The sequence below is a fragment of the Tamandua tetradactyla genome, chromosome 13 (assembly GCF_023851605.1).
Source record: "Tamandua tetradactyla isolate mTamTet1 chromosome 13, mTamTet1.pri, whole genome shotgun sequence".
In the NCBI taxonomy this organism is placed as follows: domain Eukaryota; kingdom Metazoa; phylum Chordata; class Mammalia; order Pilosa; family Myrmecophagidae; genus Tamandua; species Tamandua tetradactyla.
Genome location: NC_135339.1, coordinates 50,659,253 through 50,686,716, shown reverse-complemented (window position 1 = coordinate 50,686,716; position 27,464 = coordinate 50,659,253). Strand labels below are relative to the sequence as shown.

The 27,464-nt window shown below is 35.7% G+C and overlaps 1 protein-coding gene across 3 annotated transcripts; it reads right to left on the bottom strand.

Annotated features, from left to right (window-relative positions):
- Positions 1 to 472: 472 nt before the first annotated feature.
- NOC3L (NOC3 like DNA replication regulator) lies at positions 473 to 25,122 on the bottom strand. Of its 3 annotated transcripts, XM_077125398.1 has the most exons (21): positions 24,992 to 25,122; positions 23,881 to 24,088; positions 20,279 to 20,411; positions 18,999 to 19,156; positions 18,433 to 18,489; positions 16,720 to 16,850; positions 16,085 to 16,246; positions 15,811 to 15,904; positions 13,732 to 13,907; positions 13,177 to 13,305; positions 12,308 to 12,439; positions 10,541 to 10,621; positions 10,162 to 10,262; positions 7,422 to 7,494; positions 7,268 to 7,331; positions 7,111 to 7,182; positions 6,640 to 6,821; positions 5,448 to 5,576; positions 4,654 to 4,751; positions 2,610 to 2,694; positions 480 to 2,308 (listed from the first exon to the last, which is right to left on the bottom strand). In XM_077125398.1, exons 1-21 carry the CDS (start codon positions 24,998 to 25,000, stop codon positions 2,180 to 2,182), a joined length of 2,403 nt encoding a protein of 800 aa, XP_076981513.1. In that variant the 5' UTR covers positions 25,001 to 25,122; the 3' UTR covers positions 480 to 2,179. The 3 variants fall into 3 exon arrangements, with proteins under 3 accessions (XP_076981515.1, XP_076981513.1, XP_076981514.1); XM_077125399.1 differs by lacking the exons at positions 480 to 2,308; positions 2,610 to 2,694 and adding an exon at positions 2,727 to 3,341; XM_077125400.1 differs by lacking the exons at positions 20,279 to 20,411; positions 24,992 to 25,122 and having other exon boundaries at positions 473 to 2,308; positions 23,881 to 23,983.
- Positions 25,123 to 27,464: the final 2,342 nt, after the last annotated feature.

The following is a 27,464-nucleotide window of genomic DNA, read 5'->3' as shown; positions in this document are numbered from 1 at the left end:
TATATGTATAGCTAGAAAGTTAAATGCATACATTTCTAATTTAAAACTGCTATTTCCCCTGAACTAGTTGCTGCTAAACTGAAGAATAAATGTTTGTATAAATTTGGAAAATAAATGATGTGTGATGTATTGATCATTTGTGGGGATGGAGACAGACTGTGTGATCACCCACACAACTATTGATAATACCCTGCAACTGGCTCTATATCTGAGTTACATTCTTCAAAGGTGTGTTAAAAGTAAGTATTTAGATATTGAATCATACTTTCCTCACTATTAAACGAAAGCCTTAAATAAGTTAACCTCAGAAATACATTTTGAAATCACGTAAAAGAATATGCCAAAAAATTAATGTGTAGTTAAGCTGGTTCTCCAACTTTGGTGGAAAGATAAACGAATTTTCTATTTTCATTTAGCTTCATTAGAAAAAAAAAAGAGCTCAAAGCTCCAGACCAAAATAACTGGATTATATAGCTCTAAAGTAATAAGAGATCTACTAAAAAGTTCTCATTTCTTAAAAATAGGAAGCAGAGAAAACAGCTGTTTTATTCAACTTCTTTACAATAAGAATATTTATAACCAAGTTATCAAAACAGTTAATTCATAGGCCATTCCTAGAATATGGGGACAGCTTTTATATAAAAATGCTCCTTGATAATTATATTCATAATAATAGGCACTTTATCAGTACCAAAAAAAAAAGAAAAGAAACAAAAGCCCCTCACTGGGTATCCTTTCTCCTTAAAATGGAATGTGAACATCATGGACTTTGTTTTTCTGCCCTGGAGTGATTCTTCCCCATCACCCTCCAGAACATGTCGGAAGATGTCTCTCAAAGAGACGAGACTCACATTCAGACTTTCTTTGAAAGTAGCCATAATGAACACTTGTTCTTCAAAAAAAAAAGGTCCAAACTAGGTTACTTCATGAGATATTTCATCCAGCAAGAACCAATTAACTTGGCATCCAACTTCAAGCTAGTTTCTCTTTTCTCCAAAATCTTCATAAAAATATATTCACTCAAGTTTAAAATGTTTCTCACTACCAGCTATAATGTTGTAAAAGACTTGATTACAAAGAATAGCTGAATGGTAAAAAGCATTCAGTCTTGATTTTCCTGTGGTCTATGCCCTGATTTTAACCCAAGGGCATTTCAATAAGATTCAGCTCCAAAGTAAAATATATATACATAATTTAGTGTGTTAGTTTGCAAGCTGCTGGAATGAGATATACCAGAACTGGAGCACCTTTTAAAAAGGGAAATTTAATAAGTTACAACTTTACGGTTCCAAACTTACAAAAATGTCCAAACTAAGGCATCCAGAGAAAGATACTTAATTCAAGGAAGGCCAATGAATCAGGCATTCCCAGTTTAGGCAGCTAGGAAGTCATGGGGTTGCATGTGCTGGTCCCTTGCTCCTGGGCTCCACTGCTTTCAGCCTCTGTGGGGGTTCCTCACTTTGCTTCTCCAGGGCCAGCCTTCATCTCTTGGCTTTCCTTGGCTCTCTCCATGTTCTGTCTTGCTTAACATCTCATGGCAACATCTGTTGGGCTCCAAGCATCTCCAATCATCTGTATCTCTGTTCTCTAAGTGTCGCCATCTGTGTCAGCTCTGCTCTGAAGTTTCTGTTTGAAGCTCCATTGTTTGAGGTTTCTTGAAAATGTTTCCCTTTTTAAAGAGTCCAGTAAACTAATCAAGAGCCTGAAATGGATGGAGTCACATCTCCATCTAATCAAAAGGCCACACCCACAATCGGGCGCAGCACATCACTGTGGAGATAATCTAATCAAAAGCTTCCAACCTACAGTATTGAATTGAGATTAAAAGAAGCAGCTGCTCCCACAAGATAGGATAAGGATTAAAACATGGCTTTTCTGGGGTCCATAATACTTTGAAACCCGCAAACTTAGTTTATACATAGGTTTTTAAAAGACAGTATCATTAGGAAAGAAATTTCCAAATATTTGAGAAAAAAAGGGCTTTGATTCTCCTTTCTTAATGGAAAGGCATTTTCAGAATTGAAGCTGTATCCCATGCTATGCAAAGGGTAACTCTCCTCTATTAACAGTACCTAGGAAGTCTGTTTAGTATAGGAAGAAAAACTTCAAGTTGACATATCTTTATATGTATCTGCACAGACACACAAATATGTAAGAAAAATCCATGGACTCCATTCTTCTACTGCAGTGATGTTTTGAAATATCTGGCAAAATCTAGAGGCAACTGAGTAGCAACTTTCTTGCAATGTCTTTTGATTAGTTGATTTAAATCTTCATTCAAAAATGAATCCCCTTGTAAGACTTTATCCTGGAAAATATTAGAAACACGGGTTAAAAGTTACATATGCCATAGTTATGGGCAAACTTTAAAATGGTGGCAGCTGATAGCAACAGGTGAAACATAATGACAGATGCTTGATCTCAGACAAATCCTATATTGAATCAGTCTCATGACTGTCTCTATAAAATGTGAATCCCAGAGATCTAGCCTACCAACTCTTAAATATGACAAAAATCTACCTATAAAACAATTAAGAAAGCTGGAGTTAGAATTGTTAAGAGACATTAGTTTTTATTTCTTCTTTAAGAAAAATAAAAGCATCACATACTTTCCTTTTGGAGTTCAAAGATTCAACAGGAGGATTGAAAGTCATTGCTGCCATACTGTAGGTTTCAAAAAGTTCAAGAGCAGTTCTAGAATCACAAATATAAAAATATAAAGATGCCACCATATCTATATAACTTGAAAATATTTACAGACTACCCAGAGAATGACCCATTATCTTAAACACATATATTAAGGTATAATATAATCCTGCTTTTGAAACCAACCAACCAATTCACTCACCTAAAATCAATCCTCAATTCCCATGTAATGTCAGTATTATCCAACTAAAGCTACCTCAGAGAGGTCTGGTATACATTTAAAAATGTAAGTCTGGCACACAGATGAAGAAAAAAAAAGAGAAAGAAAAAAAATAAGTCTGCCACATAGAATGAAAGCTGAACAGAAGACTTCAAGCTCAATGTGATCAAATCCCTATTTAACAACAGTCCTGTGACTTATATGTAATTAAGTCTAACTTAGTCATGGAAACCAGAGGAGCAAAGCCTGGGGTTATCTTCCATGGACTTTGGTCAAAGGTCAACCCTTCAGCTGCAAGCCTTGATTAAAAGCAAGGAGGCAACATTCCAGCCAGAAGACAAGGCCACACCCATTGCATGTAAGGATATAATGATTTGGGTTCAATTCACATATTCCAAAGGAGATAAGGCAAGGGCATGGCCAATGGAGCACTCCATTCTGTCTCTTTTTTCACACTTCTGGGATTACTCCTCTTCTACCTCAATAAAAGGAAACTTCTGTCATAAAAGGGATAAGTGTTCAAGACCTCCGATGTCTTAAGCATACCAGAAAAAAATCATAAAAAAGAAAAGTGACAAGAATTTTTTGTCCCCTTTACCCCTTTTAAAATGAGAATGGGGACACAGGTGGGAAATAGGAGAGAAGGACAAAGGTAAATGGTCATTTTATTGTTTAATGAGGCAAAAAGTTTATCTCTAGCCTTCCCAAAAAGAGTTTCTGGAAGAGTTTCTGGAAGACTGCAAAGTTCATACTATTTAGAGAGGACAGTGGCGGACTATTGTCAGATCAAAATATAATCCCATTGTTCTCAAATTTCTCAATGTTTCAGAGAAGATGGTAATGTGATTTTGAGGTCAAGTCTATTTTTAAAAGATAGCAAAAGACAATTCATTTTTGACCCCTATAAAAGTCAAAAAATCAGTCCACTGGCCCACAAGGCACTTGTCTGTGACTCTTGAATTAAATAGGCCAGTGGGTTACAAAGGAGAAAGATGTGCTGCAGACAGCAAAATGTTTCTGAATGGTGGGTACACTGGTGTCTTTTATTCCATTTTCTCTCCTTTTCTGTATAAATGAAGTATTTCATTATTTTGTGGAAGAAAATTGCTATTTTTTTTTCAATTTTTCTATATTTGAACATTTTCTCAAAATAAAAAGTTGGGGAAAAAGAAACTTCTTCGGTTAAGGAGGACCCTTTTTCCATCTGGAGACTATAAGCCAGATGCTCGAAATACACATTCAAGCTTCTAGTAGGTCTTGAGACAATGCACAGAGATGGGTGTAAGGGTCAAGGAGAGAGACTGCTGCCCTTCTGAGACAGCTGCCCATTTGTCAGTGTCCCAAAGCAGCTCTCTCTCTCTCTCTCTCTCTCTCCCTCTCCTATTTTTCTTTCTTGCCCTAGCAGGACCATTCATTTCCTTTGGTTAGACTCATAGATCTTTACATTAAGAAAAATTAATAAAACAAGTATGGCAATATCTTAATAGTTAATGAACCTGGGTGAAAGGCATAAGAGGATTCATTATACTATTCTTTGTACTTTTTTTGTATGTTTGAGATTTTTCATAATAAAACAAAATTTTTAATCAATCACCCAAAATAAATGAACAAAATCACAGCCAGCATATTTTCTCTTTAGAACAATTTAGGAGTATGAAATGAGACCAAATCTAGATTCCCAACTAGCAGTTTACATTTCAAAAAAACTGTAAAACTACTTCTCACAGTAAACTACTCTGAGCAGAATTTCACAGTTTTATAACAAGGCAAGGAATGCCAAACTTTACCTTCGGCTTAACTCTGGTTTAAGAGCATGAGAGCCTTCAGAAGGTGCTCCAGCAATCAGATGAGCTGCAATTCTCTGCACTACAGGATGGTAATGTCTCTGAAGAGAAAACAGAACAGCCTCATTTTGCACAGGTCAGTACTTTACAGAACACTAGCTACAGCCATGATTTTCTTTAATTAAAAAACCGTATATGTGAGTCATAAGAATATCTACATAGCAGAAAGAAAATTATATACCATCTTTGTTCATGGGATTACCATACAAATCTATTTGATGACCAAGTTACTAGTGACATAGCTTAGGTCTTGTTTTCATTGTATGAAAAGGAAAATCAAAAAGCAATTCTCTTTCAGAGTGGAAAAAAAAAGTTAACTCACAAACACTTCCTCATATTCCTCATACTTACATTTTCTACTAATCTCAGTGTAATGCTGCCCTCTCTGTAGGGTCACAACATAGCTGAAACCACCTTAAAACTAAGCCTATCTAACTCTCCTTAGATAGGACCTAATACAACTGAAAACAAATCTTGCTCTATTGTAAATAGTGCTAAAGAAAGATTTCAATAAATCTTCACAACCTCATGCCACTAATCTGTCATTTTTCTGCTTCCTTAGAAAATGTACATGAAAATCCTAAAGAATGAGAGCAAAGTAAAATGTAGCAGATTAAGACAGAAATTCTAGGAAAAGTAGAACCAGAACAAAATATAATAAGTTAACCACCAAAAATAACTATTTGGGAGAAGACTGAAAAAAAAAGTGCTCACGAAAAAGATAGGACCACTCTTACCCGCAGTGCATGCAATTCCCACAGAGCAGTGTTCTGTGCGTTACAGTACTCGGGTTCATCCAGCTCAGGGAGGAAAACTCCACTGCCCTGAGATTCATTGTCAAGCAAGAGATCTGTTTTGGGGAAAGTCTGAAAACAAGTCACACAAAAAGGATTCAGTATATTAATATTGTTAATATAAAGAATGTCATTTCTTATATACTTTTATTTTTATTTAAATTTAATTTGATTTTATAGTTATATAAGCGCTATATGCATAAGTACTTCACACTTAATTTTAATAAAAACAATTTAGGCTTCTATCATAAGAAAAACTGAAAAAAGTATTTGATCTTGACTTGCTTTTAAAAGAATTTATTTTACCTTGCAAAGGAAAACAGAATATTATTTTTACCTAGCAATCCCACTCTTAGGAGTTTTTGCTATAGAAATACTTACATTAGCTAAATGTATGAGTAAGGATATTCACAACAGCATCATTTGTAATAGCAAAACGAAGAAACAACCTATATGTCCAACAGAGAAATGCAGAGATGCATAAAAACTGGGGTGTCTGAATTTGCCTCTCACTTCTGTCACTTACTAGCTGGTCATTTGAGGCAAGTTACTTATCCTCTGGGGACTTCAGCTTCCCCATCTGTAAAACGGGGACAATACTAGTAACCATCTCTCAGAGCTGTTATGAAAATTGAGTTAATTTTTGTAAAGCATTCATAACAGTGGCAAGCACACAACCTATATAAATGTTTGTTAAATAAATAACAAAATACGCCTTACATGGTCTTTAAAGAGAATAAAGTAATCATATCTGTATTGTCACAGAAATATGACTACCACTGTTTAAGTGTTAAGTTAAAAAAAAATGTTGCACAACAATAATGTATAGCATAATCCCCTTCCATTAAAGAAAAAAAAAAGTTGTGTTGTTTGCATGTATGTATATATACATAAAAATATCTATTGGCAGGACACCCACAGAATAGTAAAAGTAGCTACTTCTGGGGAGTGTCAGTAAGGGTTGAATGCTTTCCTTTTATAATTTTATGTACTTCTTTTATCACCTGATCTTGTTACAGTGTGAATTATTTTCATAATTAAAATGATGATGTGGACAGGGAAAAAGACATGGTATCAAACAAAAAATCCACTGCACTATAAGAACTTAGTTCTCTTCATTTGTATCACTACTTACATGCATCAACATTCTGTTAGTTGCTAAAATGCCAATGCTTGAATTTGGAAGAACGTGAAGAGCAAGGGTGGAAAGGCGCTTGATGAAGGCAAAAGCACGCTGCTGAGAAACTTGCTTCCTGCGCTTAGTTAGCATGACATCAAGGCACTGGAGAACGATCTCAACACCTTCATTGGTAGCACCTAAAACAGTAGGTATATCCTTGAAAGATGTTCTTCTCATTACTTTTTCATTATCCAACTTTAATGAACTCCAGGAAAACTCAAGATGAATTAGCCTATTTGTCCCAAATCACTTCCCTAAATAATGAAGTTATGTGATACTCCTAAGGAGATGCAATGGGTTATACTGGTGGGCCAACATTTTAAGTACAAGTTCCTATTTCATATTTGTCATTGACTATAACTCTGGACACAACATATTTTTAAAAAGCAACTATTTATTAAGGATGCATTATCTAAGCAAACATACCTGCATGTAAGTTGAACAGTGTTTTGTAGAGATGTGTATAGAATTTCATTGGGTCGATATTCAGTACATCACCTGTGAAATTACAATAAACACCAATTAGACACATTATAGCCTCCAAAGGTATAGCAAATAAAATCTAACTAAGAAAATATCTTACCCTGGCCAGAAAGAATATGGAAGGCAGTCTGAACACAGTGAAGATTTTCTCGGTAGCTTAAGTCCTTTAAAAAAAAGTGGGGAGAGGCAGTATATTAAGGATGGTAATTACCATTTATATCTTTAAAAAATAATTCATTAATAGAGTTACTTACACCAGACTCAATGAGAGTATGTAGAACTATTAATAAATCATCAAAAAATTCCACATTTATAAGGTGAGCAAATCTAGAATCAAACAAGATTTAGTTAACATGTAAGGAAATAAAGCAACTAAAAATTAAGCTTGACTTTAAAACTGCTTTTTAATGTTCCTTATTTCAAAATATTAGCAATGATGAAAGTGATGATGTTTATTGATTTTTTTCATTCAGATTGGCCTTCTTGACAATTCATTCAAGGGTGGATACTGTACTCAGCACAAACATATAAAGCACTAAACAGACTAAAGATATTTCAAAAGTACTTCAGCTTTTCTTTGCCTTGAGAAAGAAATTGCTATAAGCCAACAACCATAAAGGAAAGTTTATTAGATGTTGAGCACTGCTCTAAGTCATAAAGGAGGAGCAACATTAGCTTTCAGCAAAAAGGGTAGCAAGAACAGAGAATGGAGAAAAGACTGCTCTTCATAAGGATATAGACCTTAGAATAGCTTTAAAAAGAGAAAACATAATGATACCAAACCTGGACTTGGTGCCCAGTTCAGCCTCTGCTATTAATTACCTATGGGATCTTGTTAGTCACTTGACTGTCCCGGGTCTCTATTTCTAAAAATAAAACTATCTGATAAGGTTAAAGAGAAAGAATCACATGAGCTACTAAACATGAGAACACTCTGTACACTATAAAATATTAGGTACTGAAGTACATAAAAGTGTAGCTAACTCTAGTTAAGAGGTTAAGAATTTCTAACACTCGATAAATCTTAGAATAAAAAATGGCCTTATAAGTGACACATTCCCTGTGTATTGGTATAACCTTTGGGGGAAGCAGATGGGCAAAATTTATCAATATTTAAATTTTAATTGAAATACCCTCTGACACGGCAATTTCTGCACACAACTGCATGAAGATATATGTACAAGTATTTTCAGTGCAGTATAAGAAACTGGCCAAATAAAGTATTATATATCCATAAAATGGAAAATTATGAGCTTTAAAAAAAAATAGAGTGGATCTGTATGTGCAACACGGAAAGACACCCAGGTTAACTACTTATCAAAAAGAACAAGTCACCAAACAACACAGTGTGATGTCATTTGTGTTGTCAAGTAGACAGAGCTACATACATACATGGGAGGGGAGGACTTAGAGCTTTTCGTTTCAAATACTTTTATATTATTAGAATGTTTTAATGAGCATGAATTATTAAAAAGGGATTTTTAAAATAAAGAAACTGGTCATTAAAAAAGCAAACAGCATGAAGATTCCACATTCAGAAGTTTTATAGGGTTATAGGGATGGGGGACCTTAGATGTTTATTTTCAAATAAAACAAGTTCTTGACTTAAAAATAAAAAGTAAACACAAGGTCCTACCCAGTGTAGGAACAATCCCTTTTCTGACCTGGCTAAGCACACAGCCACTCTTTAAGTATTTTCAATGACAAGGACTATATTACCTACTAAGGAAATGCATCCCAGTGTAAATGGCTTTAGTTATTAAAAAGTTATTTCTTACTTTGACCAGAAACTTGCCTTTTCATATCTTCAGCTATTAGTCCTATTTTTACTCTCTGTGGAAATACAGATTATATTAGCTGCTTCTTCTACAGCTGGGGCGTCTAACACAGTCACCACTAGCCATATTTGGCTATCAGGCACATGAAATGTGGCTAGTCCAAACTGAGATATACTATCAGTGTAAAATATACATCAGCTTTCAAAGACACCTTATGAAAAAGAATGTAAAATATTCATTATTTATTTTTTATACTGATTGTATGTCAAAATATTTTAGATAAATCAAGTTCAAAAATAAATTAAATTAATATATTTAATAGTAATTAAATTAATTTTACCTAATTTCTTTTTCACTGTTTTAATGTGGCTAGCAGCAAATTTAAAAATTATGATGTGGTTCATATTACATTGTTCTTGAATGCACTGTTCTACAGGAATATTTGTAGAAAGCTAGCATAATATCCATTACCCTAGCTCCCATCCCCCACCAAGTGCTTTAGTATTGACAGAACACACAAACAGTTCTATCTCAGCAGGAACAGATTACCTGTGACTAGAGAAATAATATGGCAGAGCTAGAATAGATTTAAGAGTTATCTGTATCAGTCACTCAAACTGTGACAGTAGATGAACAAGTATAGTGTAAAAAAGAACCAAAATGAAGACAGGAACCTTACCCAGAATTTAGTTAACATGAGGAAGGAGTTAAGTGAAGGAGATTAAAAAAAAAAAAAAAAGGTTTGAGATGATAAAATCACGTAAGCACAGTGTTATGAAGTTTCAAGTAGATGCAGGTAAAAATAAGAATGAAATGAGAACTGGTAAGGACACTGGGTCAACACTAATGAATCCTGTTTAAAATTCATGGTTACTCGAATGTTAAAATAAATTTAGATCGAAATGCTAGTGATCAATGAAAGGGAAGGGTAAGGGGTATGGTATGTATGAATTTTTTTCTGTTTTCTTTTTATTTCTTTTTCTGAATTGATGCAAATGTTCTAAGAAATGATCATGATAATGAATATGCAACTATGTGATGATATTGTGAATTACTGATTATATATGTAGAATGGAATGATCAAAAGTTAAGAATGTTTGCATTTGTTCGTTATATATTTTTTTTAATTTAAAAATTAATAAAAAAAAATTCATGGTTACTTCAGTCTTATCCATTTAGAAAGAATCTAAAAGATTTCAACCTACACAGCCCTTACTTGGCAAGACCTTCTAGAACTGCGGGCAGGAGAGGTGACCTCTGGGCCTTCTTCAATATTCGGAAGTAGGTTACAAACACAATATTCAGAGTCTCTGTGTGCTGGCAGAAGAAACACACAAAATGACTTTAATATAACCAGAATACTTTCTCCTAGGTTACCACAACCGTGAATTTCAAAACTCAAGCTTTTTATCCCTTTCCTCTTCTCCCCACCCAACTCAATCTTTGACACTTACAGAATGAAGAAATATCCTGTTACTTCATAAAACAAGCATTGTCCACATCCACAAATTGAAACAATAAATCTCTAGTTAAAATCACTTAAATCACTGTTTTAAAAGCATTTAAAAAGAACAGCAGAATGTGAAACTGCCTACCAGTTTAAGTTTTTTCTCTGTACTCTCTGAAGCTTCTGCCTCCCGAAGCTCTCGTTCCAGTTTCTCTTCTGCTTTCTTCCACTGAAAACAGAAAAACAGAAAGTAAAGGCTGTACGAGTATGCATTATTGAGTAAAAAAAGCAAGCTTCAGAAAGGCATAATATTTAAATATTATAAGCACATACAACAATACCATCTATATGAATACAAATATAAGCAATGTAGAAAAACATGGATAAGAAGTATACACAAACCACCTTTATGACAGTGATTATCTCCTGGGAAGAAGCCTGAGAAGAATGAGATCTTTTCCAAAGAAAAAAAAAGCTGAAGTAAATTTGTTAATGTTTGCTTATTCTAAATAGTAGTTACATGGGTTTTGTGCTACATTATTCTCTGTAGTTCTCTGTAATTTAAATTTAAAACTTGCAAAAAGAAAAGGAGGGGGGGCCGCGGTGGCTCAGCGGGCAAAGTGCTTGCCTGCTATGCCGGAGGACCTCGGTTCGATTCCCGGCCCCAGCCCATGTAACAAAAACGGAGAAACAGAATACAATAAAACAGGAAAATGTTTAAAGATGTTTCCCTTTCTTCCTTCCTTCCTTCCTTCTATCCTTCCTTCCTTCTCTCTGTCTTTCCTTTAAAAAAAAAAAAAAAAAAAAAGAAAAGGAAAGACACACTGAACCCAGAAACAGTTTCAGCTATAACATGAAGCCAGTCATCAACAATACTTCCCGATAGTATTTATACACAATGCATAAAACGAAAAGCTACATAGAAATTCAATAAAATGTCCATTTTTTCCCACTTCCTTGTGATGGAAGAGCAGCAGCTAATGGTTACCAACCTGCCTGAGCCATAGGGGACTGACTGAGCAATCGAGTTTCCTTCCATTATAGGAAGATGTTAAGGAACCGGCAGGTTCTTGTTAAGCTCTTCTTTGTTCCCTACCAGAGCTATGTATCTACAGTTTCTAACAGGGGTAACCATCTTATATTAGGAGATATATGATATAAATAATTAAAATTACCTTCATTTGTGTGTATTAAGTATATTCTGATAGTTCTGTCATGATTTCAAAATGTATTAAACTTATTTAAAGAGGGCTATTCCTGGAAATTTGTTTGATTTTTATAAGCAATGATAACACTAATAAACTATTTAGAAATGTTTTGAGAAGAAAAAAATAATGGTGATGTGTGATGGTAGTGGTGGTAACAGCTGTTTGTAGAGCAAAGCCAGTGTTAAGCGCCCTACTAAGTGCTTTACATACATCATCACTTCATTTAAACTGTACAACACCCTGACAGATAGATACTATTATTAGCCCCATTCTCTCAAAGAAATGTATCCCAAAGTCCCATGATAAATAAACAAAGGATAGGATTAACATAGGTTTAAAATGCAAACCAATAGAGAAACCAATTCAATTAAAAGAAACCCACTGTGCCAACAAGTTCATAGGAATACTGTTCTTTTAAGGAAGGAATCTGCGTATCAAAATGAAGTGATTTGAAAAGCCAAAGGATAAAAGGCAGCAGGGGAAGAAAATCTTTTCACCTGTTGCTCTTTGTCAATGAATTATCAGTTCAAATTTATTAAGAAAAATTTCTTTGCAGTAGCTGGGCAAAATAAAATTCTCTAAATGTAACATTTTAAAAATTTAATATTTATGATTTAACTATGATTTTATCTGCTTCTATGCCATGATATACTCTCAGATGGACAAAACAGAATTTTAAATGAAATGAGAAAAGAAATAAATCAAACCTTTCTCTGCATTCTTGACAGAGTTTTTCTCTTTTCCTTGAAAGTCATAAACTTTTTTGGCTTATTAATGTCCTCCGTGTCCTTTTTCACTTCTATTTCCTTGATTCTTAGGCACAAGAATGTCTTCAACATCTCAAATTGAAAAAAAAAACACAAAATGTGGCTTAATATTTTTATGTCCTCAAAAAGCTTTTAACAATGTTATTGTACTCGTTTATACAAAAAGTCTTTTATCACATTTTCCACAAGGTTGTATTGTCTTTTTGCTAAACAGATGCAGTAATTTGTGTCCATGAAAGGACGCTAGTATTTGCAAACTAAACAAAACACTGTTTGCAGCCTAATAAATATAATACAGAACACATTCCTTGGCATAATTATGATGGATAGGACTATGAAGGATGGGTAAGCAAAAGTTTGGAGCAGTATGGGAGGAGAGCCTAAATGAGATATTTCTAAACCAGTTTTAATTTACTAAGCAAGCTTTGGTCCTGAAATTAACAGTACTGATCTTCATGTTCTTTTCAAGGTAAATAAGATACTAAAAATGGGGTAATATTAAGAATATTAAGAATGCGGTAGCCCTATATATAAGTCCACAATTTAAATGAAAATAGCTCCAGAACAGTTTTCATAGTATAAGCCCATTTTATTTTAAACTATAAGTAAGCATATACATCTATACTTGCATTGGAAAACATCCAGAAAGATACATTCCAAGCTATTAACAGTGATTACATCTGAAGAATTGAGTAATTTAACTTTTTACTTCATATACTTTTATAAAGAATAAATTCCTTCTAGCAATTGAAAATGAACTTTGTAATGTGAAAACAAATAAAATGCAAAGTGAGAAAAGGAAGGCTTACCTCAGGCCTCACTTCATAATTTCTGCCCTTCACAAAACCAGAAATTACTTTAATTACACCAAGAGAAGCTTGGCCTAATCTATCTTGTTTAAAGAGCTTCTTCACTGCCTCACAACACATTTCAGATATCTATAAAACAAAATATTACACCAAATCAGTGTTTCTCAACCTTGGCACTACTGACATTTGGAGAGAATAATTTTTTATTTGAGGCAGCATAATTTTTTGTTTGGGTCTGTCCTGTATATTGTAGGATGTTTAGCAGTATCTCTGGCTTCTACCCACTAGATGCCACCAGTACCCACACCCCACCTCCAACTGCAATGATCAAAAATGTCTCCAGCTATTGCCTAATGTTCCCCGGGGTGTTAAATAATCTCCTGCTGAGAACCACTGCACTAAGGTGGTATACAAATAATCTTAAAAAAATAGTGTTTAACTAAGTGATCCCATTTTACCAGAAATAACCCCAAAAGAATTTTGAGAGAAAAAAATAATCATATGGTCTATAATTATTCTGTTAATGAAGGGCAACAGTCATTTGGTACGACCCACCAATTTTGACATATCATTCATGAGAGGGACAATCAAAACAATGATGTTGTTGTGAAAGTTAAAATGAGGTAATGCCACCAACAGCTCACACAGGCTCTTCACAGCCACTTCTGCCAGTCCTTTATACGCCTTTAAGGAAACTACGTTACTCTTCTTCAGCTTCCTCTGTTTCCAGTCTAATCAAAAGAAAACTATAGTTACCTACTTTACTCCTTGAACAAAACACAAACTAATTAGTTTTCTTTTATAATAACATGCAAGCAGTATGATGAAAACAACACACAATGCTAATTCTTAAATCTGAGTTGGGACTAAACTTAAAAAAGAAGTACAAACCTTAATATTTAACATTGTTCTACCATCACTCGCCCTTGAATCTTGGCTTTCCATATACTTTAAGGATATGTCATTAGATGAAAAGGGTCCCTCCGGGGAGAAAAAAAAGCAAGTGGGGAGCTGGGTATCTTAAAATCATTCCACCATGACTCTCCCCAAAACATCAGACATTGATTGAGTCAAGATGCCTGAGTTCAAATCCTAGTCACCCAATAATTGGTTCCATATGAGCAAGTTCCAACCTCTCTGGACCTCAATCTCTTTCTAGTTACAAAACTCTGAAGACTCTAAAACATCTTTTCTCCTGTCTTCCTGTTGATTATCAATGTGGTATCTCTGCCATTATCTAGGAGGTCTCAAAGAGATTTAAATTCTCCTTCAAAATATCTGAAGATTCACAGTCCTCTTCTCTAGAAATTACAGTAGTTTAATGCTACTGTAATATGGCATTTGAAACATGAAAATATGCTGGTCTTTCTAAAGTAGGTTCAACATAACTCTCCTCATTTCCCTCTATATCATACACAACCAAAGATGAGAAAGACAGTATGGATGATAATGCCTTTACTTTAAACTTGCTTCTCATATATATGATTTTTCCTCAAATTCTTTTCACAACAATTAACAACCACAGCCTCTACTTTCTGAAGCTGACAAGACTTCATAATGGTTCAGTCAGCATGGAAAAGGTCTATACCTGGGCTATCAAATATGGAAACTACTAACCACATGTGGCCACCTGAGCACTTGAAATGTGGCTAATCTAAATTGAAATATTCTGTAAATATAAAATACACATCAGATTTTTAACTTAGAACCAAAAAGTAATGAAAAACATCTCAATCATTTTTAAAATTGGTTACATCTTAAACAATAATTTGGATATACATAAAGGACACCGTTAAAACTAATTTCATTGCTTTTTACTTTTTTCTAAAACAGCATGGCTACATTTCTTTAAAGTGGCATATGTGGCTCATGTTATATGTCTATTAGACAGTGCTGTCACAAAGCTCCCAGGTCCTATTGCTTGGAGAACCAATGGTGATAAGCAGGTTTCAGCTGGGAGACCAGAGCATAAAAGCAACAACCATGCCTCCCTCTTCATCCCCTCTACACCCTGCTGGCTTCCTGCCCTTATAGAACGTACAGATTCAGCAGTCTTGTTCCAGATGAGATAGCATGTGGGTGATCCTAAGGCCCAGGACTGAGTAACAGAGAACAACTGGGTCAAGTGAAATCACCTGGCCTAAGCAATTGAGTCTCTTCCTCATTCAAGCCAAATTTTCCCTATACTCTTCCTTTTTTTGAAGAAAGAAAAAGTGTTACCTTAAGGATTTGATCATTGACACATTAAGCCCATTTTGATGGGACTCATTTTATCCATTCCAAGTCATCTTTCTCCCCTAGCAACCCATCAAATACAAATTCCAACCATTATTTAACAAACATGTAACTACTTACTAGCTAAAGGACTGCAGCCACAATAATACAAATATCAATAGCTGGTATAATATACTGCCTATTGCATGCCAGGCAGGTCTGAGCCCTTTATATCTATAAACTCATTTACTTATCACACATTCCTATTACTAATCCCATTTTCGATTGGAAAACTGAGGCACATAGAAGGTAACTTGCCCACCACATATGGAATAAGTGGAGGAGCCAGGATCTGAACTCAGTCTGACTCTACTGCTCCTTACATACATACTTTTAAAAGAAGGATAATATGTTGAATACCTTTAACCATTTGCTCCAGATTTTCCAAATAAAATTTGTATTGACTAACCAGACCTTCTTCAAATTCTCTTAACTTTTGGGTTTCTTTGCGAGTCTGAAAAGACCAAATAAATCAATTATTTAAAAAAAAAATCCAAAACTTACCACAAAATGTGACTAGTATATACCTGGTGCTATAAAATACTACTAATAATAAAACAAAATATCCTACTATTCCCCCCTCCCCAGGTCTCCAAATTTTTGGTTTATTTTGTAGAATAGTATCAGGCATTACCTTGGTAGATTTTTCTGCTTCTGTTAGGGGCCGGATTTTATATGAAGGAGTGATGTCTTTAAATAACTCCATTAGAGAAACTATCACCAGCTTTCGAACAGTAACAGCCACATCAGGATCCTGTTCCATCAGCATGGAACGTAATTCTTTCAATTTTTTAATCTGTTATAAAAGATTAACTTGTAACACTAGAGAAATCATGGTAAAACAATTATGAACAAAAGACAACAGCACCATATCTGGCACAAGTGGAATTCACACACTTACCAGAGCCAAGACTGAATCTCCTAAAGATCAGTCAAGCAAATTTGCAAACAGGTTCCTCCACCCTAATACAATTAATTTTCATTGACTTATAACACTTTATAAGTCTAATAACATTAAGTCTAATATCTTTATTTAGAAATGAGGAAAACAGTACCTAGACAGTTCAAGTAACTTTTTTAAGATTAAAGAAGAAATTAAATTCAGTTGTAGGATTAGGCTAAGGTTCTGCCCACTCTTATTCTTACTCAACTATTTTGTTTTATTAATGCTTTTCCCTTTCGTTTGCATTTGTAGTTAATGAGTCTTAAAATATTAAACAATTACCCCTTAACTCGTATGAAGAGACTCATGAAATTAATACTACCTACATTACTCTCTGGATCTGATAATATGGCAGATGCCAAGGCAGCAATATGCATTTTCTTCTCCTGCAGTTTCTTCTTCCTCTCAATTAAATGTTCTTCTATAGTCAGCTCTCGAATGGGATCTTCAATGATATCTAAAACAGATTAGATTTTCCTTCCTAAACAGTTCTTTGTTTATAAGTATCTGAAAACCTTAATCTATAAAATAATTTCATTATACTAATAAATAGCTAGCATTTATTGAACATTTCCACGGGCCACGACCTTTACATTTATTACTATGTCATCCTTTCAACAATCATTTAAGGCAGGTACTCTTATTAGCCGTACTTTGTAGACAAGGAAACTGAGGCAAACAGAAAGTAGATAACTTGCCCAAGTTCATATACCTGAAAGAAATGGGATTGAAATCCCGGCAATCTGACTCTATAGCTGAAATTCTTAACCCCTATGTTAATGATCCTGAAATAATTTAGATGAATGAAGGGAAAAGACCATGTGATTTAGTTTAGTTTGGTTTTTTTTTTAAGCACAGAACATTATTTTTTGCTCTCAAATCTGTACAGCAATTTGGTTTGGTTTTGGTTTTTGATGAGGTTTTCCATGTCTGTTCGTACATTCTGAATTGTTTCAGCTCCTCTATGTCATTTGAATTGTTGGTCTGTTCTTTTGACTTCAAGGGCCATATCTTCAATTTTCCTAGTGTGATTTGTTATTTTTTGCTGGCACCTAGGCATTTAATTACCTTAATTAATTCTGGAGATTGCTTTCACTTCTTTTATCTAGGGTTTTCTTGCTGGATGAATTTGTTGTCTCTCTGTTCTTTGACATTCTGTTCAGTTTTATCTGGACCTTTAGCTTAAGTTTTGTTTAACAGAGGAGAATTTCACAGTTCTTGTTTTCTTGTTTCTTGCCCTGCTTGTGTGGTGCCTTTCCCCCACACACACTTAGGAGGGTCTACTTAGATATTATAGACCCCAGCCAGATCTTCCCAGACCAAACTGGCCTCCTATCAGGAGGAAAGAGTCACCTGTACAGTAATTTGAACTACACAAAACATGACTATCTTAATTTATAGAGGACTAGCTTTAATAAGCACAACCATAATTTGCAATGAGGTTATGATGAATGACTGAAAACAGTTAACTTACAATCTCATTTACACCATAAATATAAATCAATTTAGGTCAAAGTAAAATTAACCAGCTTGTTCTGTCACAAATCCCAAACCTTTTAAGTTCCATACAATAAAATGTGTTTTCAGTTTAACTCTGCTATATCTTTTCTAGATATCAGAAAATCACATTCAGTACAAACACATGCAAAGTACAATTGCTTTAAGAAAAAAACAAAATGCATACCACAGAACTGTTTTTGTAATTTAAGGTTAAAAGGTTAATAGATAATTATTTAGATAGATCCTTCTCTTACAAATAAAAAGAATTCAGAACAATAACAATTAATAAGACTCTTCATGCATGCCTAAACCTTAAAAATATAATTGTGTACAATTTTTCATAAAATAATGCAGCAAAACTCCAAATTCTTAGGTAAGGCTCCCAACTGTAGAAAAATGTTCAAAATGACCTTGAAATGACCAGTGCTCAAAAAAAAAAAAAAAGCACTTTCTAGATTTCATCTAAAGTTAATTCACATTCATTATTACACATAATTCTCAATTAAGAATTCAGTAACTATAAAGATGTATTCGATTACCTTCCTCTTGATCCATCTCTTCTTCTTGATCTTCTTCATCTTTGCTATTGTCAATAACTATACAGAAATTATGTGTATTAAAAGTGTGAAAATACAATTAAATGGTAAAACTATACAGAAAAGCAGGGAAGAGATTAGTAATATAAAACTCAGGGTAATGCTTACTTCTATGGGTAAGGAACAACTAGTAATTGAGGGAGGCACAAAGAAAGTTTTTGGGAGCAGGCATTACTTGTTTCTTGCCTGGATGGTAGTTTTATGGAAATATGCTTTGTTAAACCATGTAACTTCAGATCTTTGATTTCTGGACTTTTCTGTTAGTTCATTTCACAAGAAAAGTTAAATGAAAGGGGGGGAGCTAATAAAGGCACAAAGTGCCATAGACAACTAAGATAATTATCTGTTTTTCCATCTAAAATCACCAGACTTGCTTGAAATGTGACTAAAATACAGCTTTCCCCATTTTGTGAAATGGGGAAAGTCTAAAGTAAATTATGAATGAAAAAAAAATGGTGTATTAGTAAGGAACTGAAATTTTAACTAATATATCAGCTGATTAGATTCACCTGGCTTCTCCCTGGTCTGTGGGATTATACCACTTTTATCTTTGATAGGAAGCAAGTGAATCAGTTCTTTCTCTGGTGCAGCTTGCATAGTTCTTGGTATTTTTTCATATTTATCTATAATGCTCTCATGCTTTCGTTTCTTGGCATGCACAGGCTCACTGCAGAAAAAAAGATTGAATTTTTAGTTTTAGCATTTTTAAAAGCAACCTAGAGACCTATTATTTTAAAAGTACAGAAAATAAACCACTAGCCAAACCTTCAATAGGTATACAGATAATAGCACCTAGATCTGCTAGGTCTTATTTGCCTCTTATGTGCCCGGTACAAAAGAGGCATTCAAATATTAACTGAATGAATGAATCATACAGATACACTACAAAGACTCTAACAATGCCTTCATTTAGTTTTCTGTTTAGAGGCAAAATAAAGATGAAAGTTGCAGTAGACCTTTTTTGAAACATATCCCATAAAATCAAGGGTGACATCATGCTATTTTATTTTCCCATAACCCTTTGAAGCATAGCATGGACCTCGAAGTTAAAATTCCAGATCCACATCCTGTGAATGTGGGGAAGCCTTAGTATCTTCTCTATGAATGGGAATAATATTTTTATTAAAGCATAACAAGGATCAAGTACAATCATGGACATAAATAACTCAGGACAACTGTTTTGCCAATACCTCAAAACTTTCCCCATTCTTTATGCTTAGCTATTCAGACTCAAAAGAAGTAAACTGAGTAACAGAATATGCCTTTTGTAAATATTATGCTCAGGGCTGTATATCTTGGACTAACCATCTAAATAAAATTTAGAAACTTGGTTTTTCTTTCTACTTATATAATATTTTAATTAAGTGTAAAATAACATCATAACATTATTACATATAAATATGAATTACATATTGCTTTATAAATATATTTTATAAATACACAGATGATGTAGGTACAAAGAGCTGTGAGAGCACACCAGAGGGGAAGTTAGGAAGATTTCACAGAGAAGATAACATTTAGGATGCTTTGAAGGAAATAAGAGTTCCTCAGGTGGAGAAATGAGGGAATCAAACCCATGTAGGGAGAAGGAGGAGTGTATGTAAAGACACAGGAAAGAGTGGGGCATGTTATAGGAGGGAATCCTAAGCTGCTGGGGAGCCCGTCTCTGTGAGAACGGCCCAATGGGGTATTTAGAGGTCTTATCTGGGATATGCTTTAAGATGCTTCAGAGAACCAAGTCTTTAACATTAAAATGACATAAATGATTACAACCTAAATGAATTATTACCTAGAAGAAAGATCTCTTGTTAGAAAAGATGCTCTTTGTCCTAATTCCTTCATTAACTGTAAGTCATCTTCATCCATCATATCTAAAGGAAGGGCTTCCTCTTGTTCTTCCTCTTCCCTCTCAATCCTTTTACCTGTTCCCCATCCCCCCAAAAAATCAGAAACAAGCATTACAGATGTAAAAACCTCTGCACTCTGTGTCTGTTAACAGGACTAGGTATAGTTTTTCTAATATTCTAGCTCTACTGAAATTCTGGGTTGTCTTCTTTGTTGTACTGGGGCATCCTGAGCTGAGACGACATTAGCATCCCTGAACCTGGCAATCTAAATGCCACGAGCACTCCCATGTTACCGTCACTATTAAAAAAAAAAGTTTCCACACCTTTTGAGATGCTTTCAGGGCATTATCAATGACATCGCCCTTTAGCTCCTTCTCATCTTCAATGACTCACTTCCAATCCACTTTAGCCACCCTCTCCAAGGGCCATATCCTAAATCTTGACGCATACCCCAACCTGATCACAACCTTCTGTTCTTCCAACTCTCACTCAGTTATTTCCACTGCAGTTCTTGAACAAATATACAGATTTTCGATCCTTTGACCACTTCACTTTCTCTCTCTCTACCCCTGTGTGCTTGTTCTGTTTTAGACTGCATGGTCTACCACTTCAATCACTCTCTTGCCAATATCCTCAACCATTTTCCCTTCTACATTTCAGGCAGTCAAATCTAATAAAACTCCAACTCTCTATCACTCTAATTTCTCTCTCTCTGCTCCCTTTCTCTCTCTTGCTTTTATCACTCTCTGCAACTCTTTTTTTTTTTTTTTACTATTTTCTTATTGTAAAAACTTGACAAACAAACATTCTTGACATACACACATTCCATACATGGTATATAATCAATGGCTTACATCATCACAGTTCTGTATTCATCACCATGGTCATTTTTTTTTAACACTTGCATCACTCCAGCAGAAGAAATAAAAAAGAAAAACTGATCAACAGTTGGTTTGTTTCATCAGTCAGCTTTCTCAAATCTTTTTATCATCACATTTCTAACCCCATTACCTACATCACCTCCTTCACTGAGAAAAGAGAAGCAATAAATTAGAAACTCCTTCAACTTCTCACACTGAATTCAACAGCATCTATATCCATCCTCTCCTTTTTCCCTCTCATAACATCAGAAAAAGTGTCTCCCCTCCTGTACTATAGATCCCCAAAACTCTTGCCTTTTTAGGGACCCTCTTCTAACATTTAAGCCCTCTCTCTGCAGTATCCTCAATTTCTCCAATCTATTAACTTCTCTATATTAATATTTTAGGATGACCAAGTAATTTTTCCAGCAGGTAACCTGTCAGTATCGTAACAAAATTTAAAATGCACTGTATTGCTGGCTAAATAAATCACAGTACTTCCATATGAGAAAATAATAGCCAACCACTAAAAGAATTTAGAAAACTTAAGTGAAGAAAGTAGGAGGCAATGATAATCAATTGTATCATTTCCTACATAGATCACATAGACAGCATACAGCTCTAGCTAAGTTTTAGCAGCTGCATAGTATTCCATAATATGTGCACAACATTTATATCATTTAACATTTCCTTGTTGATGGGCGTTTTGATCATTTTCTTTTTCTTTTATTTGCTCTCATTAGCAGTGTGGCAATGAACATGCTTGGGTGAACATATTTTCTTGGCAAACTTTTCCAAATAGCTTTGGATGAGTTTCTAGCAATAGGATCATTGGATCAAAGGAAAGTATCTTTCTCTTTTAATCCTTCCTGAGGTAGTTTACATAAGCATATGAGCATAATTAACCTTTTTTCTTTTTATTCAAATAGGTAAAAGCATGTGAGGGCCTATAATTTCAAATGGGTGAAAACTTTAACACATGCTATACCTACACCTTGTTTTCTTTTAAATTAATAATTCATTTTGGAGACTTTCATATTAGAGCATAAAGAGCTTTCTTCTTTCTTGAAACACTTCTGATTTCTAAGATACTGTACACTTCTGGTTTTCTTCTTAACTCTTGGCTCCTCCTCTAAGCCATTCTATAGTTTTTTCTTTCTCTACCTGCTTCCTACATATAGGCGTTCTTTAAAATTCTGTCCTAGGCCTCTTATTCTCATGCTACCCAAGTCTTTGGTGATTTTACCCAATTATAAAGCTTCAATTATAAAGCTTCAAGAGGCTGAGTATTTATAAAACTATTCCTTCCCACCCAGATCTCACACTTGAAGTTTATACTCTTATGTTCAACTGCTAGTAGACTTCACTTACATGCCCAACACATAAGAATAAAGAAATCTTTTGCTATTATTTTTAATAACTAATTGCTAACTGTCATGTTCAGGTTCATGTGTCAACTTGGCCAAGTGGTGGTACCTGTTTGTCTGGTTGGGCAAGTGCTGGTTTGTATGCTGGGATGAGGACATTTCATAGAATTAAATCATGATCATGTCAGCTGCATCCACAGCTGATTCCATATGTAATCAGCCAAAGGGGAGTCTTCTACAATGAGTGATGCTTAATTTAATCACAGAAAGCCTTTTAAAGAGGATTCAGAAGAGACAGGCTTTTCTTCCTGCTTCGGTTGGCGAGCCTCTCCTGTGGAGTTCCTACAGACCCTCCATCAGAATCACTGGCTTCACAGTGTGCCCTACAGATTTTGAACTCTGCGTTCCCACGGTCATGTGAGACACGTTTATAAATTTTATATCGGCTAGTGTTCCCTGTTGATTCTGTTTCTCTAGAGAACCCTAACTAATACACTAACACATTATGCTTTTTAAATGCTATTAAAATGCAGTTGGAAGATATCTTGGAAAGCATCTAACCTACTTTCTACAGATGAAGCACCTGGAGATTAAATGACGTTGACCAAGAAGACCACACTGCTAGTAAATAACAAAATCAAAAGAGGAATAGGCTGCCAGAGGATCAAACTGAAAAGCCAGGCCTAAGAGAATGAAATGGACATGAGAAGACAATAAAGTTATTTAATAATTAAATGTAGTCAATTATGAATACCCTAAAAATACCAGTAATGTTGTTGTAGAATTGGCCTGACACAAAATGGTATCATTCCTTACCTGTTTTGAGTACTTGGAGTTCTTGGATAGTTTCACAAAAGAACAATCCTGAAAAGTACAGTTCAATTTCACTCCAAGTTTCCAAGTAAAAAGAAAGCCAGAGTTTAGAACACTAAATGTACCTTAGTGCAACACTGTGAAGAATTCACCAGAGAAAAGCAATGATCTTACCTTAGACAATTGCCAGTGAATAAAAATGTGGCAGCTCTGGCATACTGCCCAAGATTTATTTACAGGGCTACTCAGAGTTTGTTTTCCCAAGTATAGTATCTTTGGATCTGCTTTCCAGACAAAAGCACAGGCTCTTTCTCACAGTGAATATGATCTTGGAATGTTTTCTCATACTGACTGTGATAAAACATAAGGGACTACTATTCTAACCTATTCTTAGTAAGTTTTGACAAGGAAAAGAGTGATTACTAGAAAACGAAGTTACTTCCCTGAAGAACATGTTAGAACAAATCAATGGAAGCTTGACCATGTGAATGCTTTTACAATTACCTGGTCGTTTTTCCTTTGGATCTTCCAATGGCATGGGTTTCTTAGAAACAGCATCTTTTACAGCTTGCCTTAGTTTCCTCTGTTCTTTTCGATACTTCTTGAGAGTGCTTTGTTGTTTAAATTGCTTATTTTTTAGCTTGTTTTCAAGTTTGACTTTACTTGTTTTTAGCAACTTCCGAAAGCTTGGGACCTGTTTTTTATTTCTTCTCTAGAAAACAACAAAAGAAGTAGCTTGCATACGCAGGAATTTATTTTATTTTAAAAATCAGGTTAAAGAGAATTGATAATAAATTTCATCAGACCAGTTCCATAATTTTAAGGTCTCACCACTGTGGGTCTTGCATTTAAAAGGTGAAACCAAACTACGGTATTAGTCCTACAGAATGGCACCAGAGCATCAGTATTCAACCTGAGATCATTCTGTAACCAGAATCCAGAACTACTCAAAGGATTCTAAGATTCAAAAAAGGTTATTCAGGGCTAGTCAACACCTGTAGTTTGGCACAATCAGCAAAATGCTGACTGTCTTTAACAATGACAACTAATGCTTAACCGTTTACAAAGGGTGCCCACACTTACCTAGCTGAGCAGTGACTGCTGTTACCCTCACATTACTAAGCCAAGAAGAACAAAACTAGATTCTGGTCTTTCGATTCTAGCTTTCTTGCTGTTGCCCTCTCATTCAGAAATGCAAATTCCAAAACTGTAATCTGTGAGACCCCAAGCAAATCGTTTGATTCCCCATTCCCTGAACCTTTAGCGTGGGTGGGGGGATAGGAACGAATTCATCTCCGGTACCATGACTCATGTCATAAACTCATCAGTGACAGAACCCAGTTTCTCACCGGTAGAATGACGGTTTCGAAGTGTGACATACTACGAATGCAAAACTCCGTGCTTGTCTCATTGTGGCCCCCCATAGCCGTGCGCTCACACAAAGGGCGACCGAGGATAAATTCGGTCTAAGAGCCGGGAAGCTGACAGCTGAGAGCCCGGAGCGAGTCCTGAGTCTAGGCCACCGACCCTTTCACAAGAGCGAAAGACGGCCAAAAGGCTACACCAGGCAATGACTCTGTCACTCAGAGGGACCTGAGCCGCGGGACACACTTACCGCCTTCATCCTTAGGCCTGTAGGGAATCGCGGACAAACAAGCTCACCAGCAGTAAAGATAACCTACAAATCCCGCGGCGGATACACGTGCAGGAGCAAAAAGGCTTCGCCTCCGGAAGCTGCCTCCAGCCCCGCCCATTCCCCGAAGCCGGAAGTGGGAGGAGGGACTTCCGTGGGCGGGCCCCGCCGCGCGCCCTCTTTTGGTGACCGTGTCGTGGCCTTGGCCGGGTGACGTCCCCAGAGTACCAGAGCACGAGCACGCGCGGAGCCCTGAAAGGCGCGCCGCCCAAACGTGGATGGGTGGGAGGAATTTGGCAGTCTCGTATTCTGTGACTGTTTCAGGATATCTTCTGTCTTGGGGGAAACACAGCTGTTCCTCTCAGACCAAGAAAACATGATTTTTTTTTTCAAGCACCTTACAGCATTTGTGCCTCTTACGTCGCTTATCCCGTCCTAGTCCTACAGATACTGATTTTTGTGTTCTGTTTTCCGTAGTCTTAGAGCGTAGAAACGCTAATTTCTTTTTTGTAATGCCGGTCCCTGACCTAACCTGCCACGGACACTCAGGGTCTGTTTGGGGAATGGCGAATGACTTCTTGAGATCCTTACTGTACTCAAAAGCCTCTGGTTCTTGATATTTTATTTTGAAAGATATTTTTGGCTTAATTTTAACCACTGTCTTATGAAGAATTCCCAGTGAGACACATTCATTTCAATATTTTACAACTATTAAGTTTGTGTAAATTCTGTCTGCTTGGTAATTCTGCCAAAATAATTAATTTTAAAAGGATGCTTGATGTATTGCAAGGATATGTTTTTCAAGATGCTTGTCTCTCATTTTTTCCTTCAGAATAAATGTAAGTATTCCACGTAAGGTTATTTAAAAAGAAAAAAGGAAAGTCTGTGGTTCTTGAGCACCCGCCCTGGCACTGAGGCTGGTTACGCAGTCGTGAGGCAGGGAGAAGCAAGCAGAGGTGCAAAGGGGTCTGAGTCCCCTACACGGAATTGGTCTTAAAGGTAGAAGGGACCTGCCAATTTGTGGATCCCACTTCTATTTCCGACTCTCATTCCCGCCTTCCTTCCAGCTTTGCTCTCTTTCCTTCCACCCACTCTCTTAGAAATAGCAAAGAAGCTGCCCACTGGAGTATTACTTCATCAAGCAGATTGAAAACATCAGCCAGCACTCTTCCCAAGTGCTTTAATTCCTTCCAAAACATATCAACAGTCTCTCCCATCCTTCCAATCTTCCCTCCAGTGAGACTTGATTATTGGAGGGTGAGGCACCCCAGCCCCACTTTAAAACCAACTCCTCTCAGCTTCTTCAAATTATACCTCTCTCCTGTGTTCTTTTCCTCACCGTCCCTCCCTAATGTATCCTCCTCAGCCTATGATCATGTTCCAATCTCTTTGGACATGTTCCAATCTCTTTCATCCTAAGAGTTTTTTTTTTTCTTTTTCTAATAACCCTACATCCCTTTAATTGCTGTTTTGTCTTCCTTCCCCATTAGTCCTATTCCCAGAAAAAGTAGTATTCTTCTGGTGTCTCCACTTCCTCTTCTCTCAACACAGCCCAAGCCAATGCTAGCTTTTTAAAGAACTATGTCATACTCTTGGCTCATTTTAAGCTTATAATCAAGTAAAATCTCTGGATTGTTTTTAAGCAGTTGTTGCCAAGGTAAAGCACTACATTGTTTCAGCCTAAACTTAAAAATGGAATTTTACAATGGTTCGTAGTAAATCATTTTGTAATAATCAGTTCATCTTACTGATTACTTAATTTTGTTCTCTCTGGCTTTGAATCTTTCCCCAGATCACTCAGTGAAATCCACAGGCAAGCTAGTTTGTGTTCTAGATCGTCTTGGATCCTCTAGAGTTTTCCTGGACACTTGGGCTGAGAGGGACCCCTGGGTTTCCCTAAACTAGCTTTTCAGAGATTCTTTTTAGAGATTCTTGTGAGCCCTTATTAGAGGTCTGTCAAAACCCCATCTGACTCTGCCCATAACATTATATTCAGATCACTCTCATTAAGGTCAACAAACCTCCAAAGTGTTGTGGGTTTTTTTTCCTCTTAAAACGTGCATAAAATCACATCATTTCTTAATTTCTTCTTTTTTTCACTGAATCTCTCTGCTGCTTTTGATGCTACATATCTCTCTTCTCAACATTGGAATGCAGATTCTCATGGTTCTCTGAAGAGCTTGTTCTGTAGGTTCTAGATGACTTCCAGGGTTCTGCTCTTGTAGAATCTAAGACTGGACCTTCTCACTTCTTGGTATATGCCCCTAAGAACTGAAAGCAGGGACTTAAGATATTTGCATGCAGATTTTCACATCAGCATTATTTGCAATAGCCAAAAGGTGAAAGAAACCCAAACATCCTTCAACAGATGAATAAATAAACAAAATGTGTGTGTATGTACATATTAAAAAATTTGTATACACACACACACACACACACACACACACACTCTTAA

Excerpts from the sequence above, each read along its gene's own strand:
- NOC3L (XM_077125398.1), bottom strand. Across the intron at positions 13,908-15,810 it reads TCTGGAGCAAATGGTTAAAG|ACTGGAAACAGAGGAAGCTG; the intron begins GTATTCAACATA and ends TCTTTTGATTAG. Across the intron at positions 2,309-2,609 it reads CTTTGAACTCCAAAAGGAAA|GATAAAGTCTTACAAGGGGA; the intron begins GTATGTGATGCT and ends AATATTTTCCAG.